At 35.0% G+C, this 7,913-nt stretch overlaps 1 protein-coding gene across 1 annotated transcript; it reads left to right on the forward strand.

The window, feature by feature from the left end:
- The first annotated feature begins 5,404 nt into the window (after nucleotides 1-5,404).
- LOC136263838 (collagen alpha-1(XII) chain-like) lies at nucleotides 5,405-7,693 on the forward strand. The gene is made up of 4 exons (XM_066058463.1): nucleotides 5,405-5,540; nucleotides 5,604-5,625; nucleotides 6,113-6,295; nucleotides 6,940-7,693. The coding sequence occupies exons 1-4, from the start codon at nucleotides 5,496-5,498 to the stop codon at nucleotides 7,521-7,523; spliced, it is 834 nt and encodes a 277-aa protein (XP_065914535.1). The 5' UTR covers nucleotides 5,405-5,495; the 3' UTR covers nucleotides 7,524-7,693.
- Nucleotides 7,694-7,913: the final 220 nt, after the last annotated feature.

Raw genomic sequence — 7,913 nt, forward strand, 5'->3', positions numbered from 1 at the left:
AAAACTTTCTTCCTGGTGTGTAGTGTGTTGAATTTTATATGTGTAAACAATACAAGTACGTATTTACTAACTTGAGATGGTTCCTGGTAAGAATCATGATCAATATGTTCACTTGTAAAGTTTCAGAATGCAACTTGAAAGTTTTGGTTAGTTCGGTATTTTAATGTAATGTATAGTGTGTTGTTGTTACGTGTACATATAATTAAAAATACTATCACTATGACCCCTTCAAATGTTACTGTAGTAATATTGCAGGGTAAAATACTGCTGTGATTAGAAACAACATCATTTTTGATTTATTGTATCACAACAAGCAGTAATAATATACTTATGTTTATATGGATGCACAATTCCCAAATAAGGAAACAATGATTGTATATACCGATCAACGGTTATACCATGGCCACTCATAATTCGCCTAATATTCAGATAAATATATGTCACCAGATTTGACAAAACCAGGTTTCCTCACACATTCAATTCTTTGGCTTTATCCGTTTGTAACTTGACCACTCAGTATGATATTGACCTACAATTTTCACACAATTCTTTCTTTGCACTTTGCAATAGAGGGTCAAAATTTGAAAGTGATCTACGTTGAGTTATGGTCCTTTAAAATCAAAGATCATGATGTGTGTGGAAGCCTGGTTATTTCAAATCCGGTCACATATTTCTCAGCTGTAAATTCTAATCAAGTTAACACTGATATTTAATAGCACTATACACAGCTTCATATCCTGCTTGATGTCATTGTATCCACCAACACTAATGTTTCTCTGGAAATGAAGCCATTGGTGGTGTATCCTGCACTTGCTAGTCACAAACACCTCATAATGTATTACATTGAACTATACAGATAAAGGATTCTCACTAGATAGTATACCCACCATGTGTTTCGGTTAGATTATATACAGGAAATACTATATTACTACTCATTGTATATATTTTTATAATGTCACCCACCCGTTGTTGTCCTGTTGGAACGCACTATATATTTGGCTGGAGCTCCTCTTCAAGTGCCTCACACGGTCTGTTGATTGTACTATCAACACTCTCTCTATCAAGAGTGGAATGTTGCCGTGGCAGCAGCTGCAGCTGGGAATCTATGATAAACTTTAAAGGAACACACTCATACTTAGATTACTGTGCTATATGCTGACAGTGGCATATCATAATGATGGCACGGGCCCACAGCAGTGAACATGCTATAATCCACAGCAGTGGATGTGGTATTAATCCACAGCAGTGGATGCGGTATTGATCCACAGCAGTGGATGCTGTATTAATCCACAGCAGTGGATGGAGTATTAATCCATAGCAGTGGGTATAGTAATAGTGTAGGCAGTATTATTAATCCATGGCAGTGGATTCATCAGTAACAGCTCTGCAAATGGGGATGGTCACTTCCGTCCGCAGCAGTAGAGACTGACAATGAAGGTACTAGATTGGTAGTGCATTGTATTTTATATGATAAATCCATAATATTGTTTGTAGAGATACTTAACAGGTATGGTGATGCTAGCAAGGGTGCAAGCAAGAATACACATCCCTGAGTTTCATAAAATGTTTCTGTATTGGACTGAAATGCCACACCATGTTGCCTATTATAGACACAAGTAACAGTACTGCTGGACATGCAGCTATGTACACATATATTCCAGGACTAACAATGTGCTGTAGCCTTCATATGCCAAACACAACTAGTATGAGGTAACCCTGTCCAATTTGAATGTTGCATAATATTATAATATTTGGTCCTCTATACTTTTTGGTATTTATAACACATGAAATCTTTAAAGTACATTCCAACACAGGTAGTGCTCTATATACCAAGAAACAGTGAGCAAATTTTTGTGTATCACCTCCAATAACAGTGCATCATAAATTGGATTATTGGCATACAGTACCAATTGAATCAAAACTATATATACGTGTAACAATCCATGATATAAATTATTATATAGGCACTGATATTTTATTCTGGTGAAGCTAGCTTCACCATTATACCGATCAATAGAAATTAGTTTAGTTGTGCGATGCCAATATGAAATTGCATGGTTGCAGGTGCATTAATGTACAGTAGGTGTAAGTATGTAGCTAAGTATGTTACATTATATATAAAGACTTACTTCCTAAGATACAATGTACTCTATGTAATAGTTATACCATGGGCTCAAGTGCTTTGTCTGATATATATGCACAAGCACGAGAGCCGAAGGCCCGAGTGTGAGTGCGTATATACAGGCAAAGCACGAGTTCCCGTGGTATACCTTCTCTTATATAGGGAACCAAGTAAGCTGTGATTTTTGGATTGAATTTTGCCAAAAAACCATGATTGTGGGATTCAATTTTGATACATCAAACAGTAGTTTGATTTTATTTTTGCTAATATAGCAATTTTAAGAGACTAGTGTTAATTACGTTACTTTAATTGCTACATTTACAAAAGTAAAAAACAAACTACTGTTGATGTATTAAAATTGAATCCCACAATCACAGGTTGTTTGGCAGAATTCATTCCCACAATCACAGCTTGCTTGATTCCCTATATAAGAAAAGAGGATAACAGTATAACATCAAAGAAATCTGATGATTACTGGATATAGTGTGCACTCCTATTAAGTGTGCAATGTCTCAAGTTAATGAGATATACGCACTGGTGGCAGTGTGTATATCTCATTAAGGCAGTGTGTAACGAGATATACACACTGCCTTAACAAGATATACGCACTGGTAGAAGTGCATATATCTCATTAACATTTTGAGTCAGTACGATATGTGATATATATGCACTGGCTTTCCTTTGATCTGAGGTGTGAAAGTGGTACATGTAAAGTCATATATGTCAACATTGTGCAGACATTAAACAGTTCCTCACTGATATTACATGATGTTACATTACAGTTGCAACAGGTGTGCATACATGAAGCCAACATGTCTTAGCTTCCTGATATTAGTACATCCACCCCACTAATGTAAGGTGCATATTACAGATACAAACCACGTACTACATTATATGGTCACACTTAATGTAATAAATCCATAATCAACCAGCTGATATTGTTCACTTGTCAACTGCCGTCCAGTGATAGTGGAATTGGTAGATATGCAGGTTTCCATGATTCTCCAGTATAGAGCTTGTCTGCTAGTTTCAATATCATCCATATGAGGTGCCCAAGATGATCTGCATACAAGTGTAGTAACCATGTACTTAAAATATATTCCATTTATTGGCTTCTGTTTCAGGTTCCAGGTAGTGAGTAGGTGATGCAACGACATCAAGCAGGACGTGAAGCTTTATTGATACAGTATCAATTGCTAATAATATTTCTCAAAAGTATTTGTGACCAGATTTGACAAAACTAGGCTTCCTCACACATTCAAGTTTTTGACTTTATCCGCTTGTACAGGTAACTTGACCACTCGGTATGATATTGACCTACAATTTTCACACAATTCTTTCTTTGCACTTTGCAATAGTGGGTAAAAATTTGATAGGAACTCACTACGTTGAGGTATGGTCCAGATTTTGATGTGTGTGGAAACCTGGTTTTTTTTGTCAAACCCGGTCACATTTAATAACTCATGAATGGAATTATGCTAACAACATTTTGAAATCAATAGCTATTTGAGGCCGGATTTGCAAAAAGGTACCTTTTCCACACATTTGACATACAAGCAAACAAAATGATGTAACACTTGACTCCTTATACTGATCAACTTACTCTTTGTATCGAAATGTAGCCAGATACTGTAGCTATAATTCATTGAAAATTTAAAGCAATTATATGCCATAATCAAAACGTTATGAAGCTTTAAAGTTGAAAAAATGGGTCAAATTGTGTGTGTGAATAAGGTACCCTTTTGCAAATCTGGTCACATTTCACCATGCACTTTCTATAGATATGGCCTTTTCCCAAACTTAATTGTAATGGAACCGAGCTACATGTGTCTGCCCTTCACACCTTTAAATTTACTATATCACTGAGTATCTGATTTGTATTTCTCTTGATAGTTTTAAAAGAACTGCACATGTCTGCTCTTCACACCTCTACTAATACATAATTATTATCCAGTGGCATAATTTACTCTTGTGAGTTTTGGAACCATATTTCTTTTTAAACTGTTTGCTTGGGATCAGTCAAAATGAACATACAGCTGTAAGCTGGTACAATTTTTATGAAAAAGCACAATCCATTAGTTTTGGGCTGCTTGAAATGCAATCTGAATCAGGTAACATGTATGTATATATGCATATTAAATAATGTACATAATTATCATAGATAGTTCATTACATGGCTGTCATGTTAAGTACATGTGTCTCCAAACATATTCAAATATATGTACATGCATGTACGTATATATGTATACAAATCTAAGATATATTCTGAATTCATGACTTCATTATATTAACTGAACTATATAATTCACAGTCATATAGCTACAGTGGAACCTCAGTTATCCGGACCACCCATTATCCTGATTCTCGGTTAACTGAACTACGAAAGAGTAGTGACTGTTCTATTAGGATAGTTGAAAATACTGATAATTTTAGAATTTTCCTTTGTGCTATTTAAAGTTATTTATACACAGTTTCACAGATACGGACTTTTCAGACCTATGGACTACCCCTAGTCCCAAGGGGTTTGGATAACTGAGGTTCCACTGCAATTTATTCCCAATATGGCTATATGGCTTTATTAATAACTTTTCACTATAAACCATTATTGCATTGCTAAATAATTTCTGGGAATGAGCAATTAATTAGTACAGTCACTGATACTGAGTGCTACTGTATGTACCAAATACACAATAATAATAGCTGCATATGTTATACATACTGTAATTGCAATACAGTATTTACACTGATTGTTACAAATCACAGTGATAATTAATGAAACTTCATGTGTCAACTCCAATCATACAAGTGCTATTCCCTTCATATAGCCTTGATGAAATAATATGCAGCATACACAGATGTTGAATCACCTTATTTCAGAACAAACACAGGTGTTAATGTCACACAGGGACTCCTTGTTGCAACAGTAATTTCACTTTAAAATTATTATATGAAAAAGTTAAAATCAATTTTGATGTTCAGACTAGATACTATGTAATTCAGTGATATAATAGCAATGTATACACAAACATGATGTACTGTATTAATATACATTCTAAAATCACTGAAGCATATGTAACTACGTGCATGATACGCTGATATCGATTTACATCATCACAGATGCCACATAACTGCAACTTCCCTATCTGAAATCTACAAGTGAGCATGATGGTGATTCTTAATTACCAAGTATGTGAACCACTTAAAGTAACTATAACTTATATTGCTTGAATGTTGGCTATATAAGCTCTGTACATGCAAAGCAATAGAACAACTGCCCGGTTACAGTTCACAGCTACGTATAAGGATATCTGCTCTATATATAGGTCTTGCCAACAAACCAGGCTGACTGAGGGAAGTTATCTACCATATAACCATGCATTGTACTGCGTTTGCTGTTGTCTTATGGTCACTGATTGCAGTAAGTCATACTGTGTAATTTTATTGAATACTATAAATTGTGTTATTTTCCTTTCACAATTAGGTGCAAGATCAAGGGGTTTCAGGTAAACAGTTAAAACCATAATGTGCATGTGTTGCAACATACTGAACAATGCTATGTACATGTGATTTTACTGTTCCATGGTTTTAAAGTTGCAAAATCAAACTATCAAAGATGGTGGTCAAGAAATATCATTAATGTCAATCAATATCAATGATGGGAGCCCTGTGTCAATATTAAAACTTACTGATGTTAGTATTAGTTTTTTAATGCCACCATTGATTTCACAACTTTTATAACTGTGATTTTTTGATGGATGCACCCATTTTCACAGCCTTGCTGATATGGCATGGATTGGGAAATTTACTGCTTAGATTCCCAATGGTCTTTGGTGCCTTCAGTACTCCTGCCTAAGGCTTGAAGTGCTTTCAGCTACGTACATTATAGTAACGGTTAACATATGCTTTATATACATAGTATGCAAGTGGCACATTTGATTATGTGATGAGTAACGGTTTGTTCAACTTTGTTGTCATAACTTATATATGTAGCACTGCCCCATAATAAACGCGAAGAACTTATTACTGATGACATGAAGACTAGCAAGATGGAGGAGATAGTAGCCACCACTGACCACACTACGAACTCACTATCAACAGAGACAGAATCAGCTACTCCCACTCAAGAAACATTGAACTCTACCACTCAAACTCTCCCTCAAACTCCATCTGTCAGTAAGTTTACTTCACATACGCAAAAACTCTATGTAAGTAAAATTGAAAATATTTCTTGTAGCTATACTATGTAAACAGTTGAGAATTTAGAGTCAAGCTGTTCACCACACATCTCAATCTCTCAGTGAAATGAAACAATTTAAGAAAACAGTAAATGCTATGAAAAAATGTTCTGGAATATATGAATACAGTATGTACATACCTGTGCTGAATTTAGAGTGGCCAATAGCTATACATAGCTTATCATGCACAGGCATGAACGTTTCACAGCAAAATATACTATTATTGACATGACCGAGGTACAAGCATGTGAAAGAGCAGTATGTATATTCAACTCAACTCAGCCATAACATATACTTGCTGTATAATGATAAAATATATGCAGTATTTGCAAAATGCATAAAGAAATTTATTGAATGATTGATCAGTTTTTATTTTATGTAGCTCTATTATTTGGCATAACCCTTCTTCATAGGAACATAGCTGCACAAAATGAAAAAAAAATCAACTACATGCAAACACTCAAGTTACACAGCTATAAAACAGCTACAGAAACAATATAGTACATGTAATACAAATACAGCTACTATAACCACACTATAATATTATATGCATAGCTACATTTATTTGAATTTTGTCAACAGATTGTGAAAGTTTGAGTGCAGACCTGGTGTTTATGATAGACACATCTGGAAGCATAGGCATGGACCGGTTTCAGATGTTTATTAATTTTGTAGGGGACATAGTTGGTAGGATATCTATTGGTTTACAAGAAAGTTTGGTTGGAATAATACTCTTTGGCAATGATGCTCACCTACACTTCAATGTACGTACATACACTGACAAGACAACGCTTCTAGCAGCCATAAACAGTCTACAGTATTATGATGAAAATACCAACACAGCTGCAGCTTTAAGTCTTCTACTTAGGAGTGCTCAAGATGGTACTATGGGACTAAGGCCAGGACATCCCCATATTGCTATTTTGATTACTGATGGTTATTCAACTCATAATATAGAACAGACTATACCTACTGCTGAAAGTGTTCACGCATCTAATATATTCAAGCAGGTGTACGCTGTTGGTGTTAATGATGCCAATATTAATGAACTTAAAGCTATTGCTAGTGATCCTTCGCTTGCCCTCTTCTCATATTTGTTTGTAGATGATGTTCTTAAACAACTGGAGCAAGATTTATCCCACAATCTTTGTTCATCTTCAAGCTGAACATTTTTTGTACAAGTGATGTAGTTGTGTAGTTTAAACTACAGGTGTACATTACATGCAGTGTTATTGTACAAACAGCCAACTTTGTATAATAATGATAGTGTTAAGGTACAGTACGTGGTATACACATATGAAACTGACATTATGCCAGCAATAAAATATAGCTTTTAGAAGCATTGGGTGTTGTATGTTTTAACATGACAATAGTAACAGTGCTTCTTAATGTTTAAAGTGTGGTGCTGATAAAATCTTGATAGGTATAAACTAGACTGGAATTTCAGGTTATAGTTTAGGTACAAAATGAATGCCTATATTCACAGCATATCATTTATTATATAGAAACATGGTTATCTTATACAGGGGCAATGGAGCAGGCCAGAGTGGGAGAAA

Source organism: Dysidea avara, chromosome 8, assembly GCF_963678975.1.
Source record: "Dysidea avara chromosome 8, odDysAvar1.4, whole genome shotgun sequence".
In the NCBI taxonomy this organism is placed as follows: domain Eukaryota; kingdom Metazoa; phylum Porifera; class Demospongiae; order Dictyoceratida; family Dysideidae; genus Dysidea; species Dysidea avara.

Coding starts and splice junctions, on each gene's coding strand:
- LOC136263838 (XM_066058463.1), top strand. CDS start 5,496: ATGCATTGTACTGCGTTTGCTGTTGTCTTATGGTCACTGATTGCA. Junction 5,541..5,603: donor TCTTATGGTCACTGATTGCA/GTAAGTCATACT, acceptor TTTCACAATTAG/GTGCAAGATCAAGGGGTTTC. Junction 5,626..6,112: donor GCAAGATCAAGGGGTTTCAG/GTAAACAGTTAA, acceptor TTATATATGTAG/CACTGCCCCATAATAAACGC.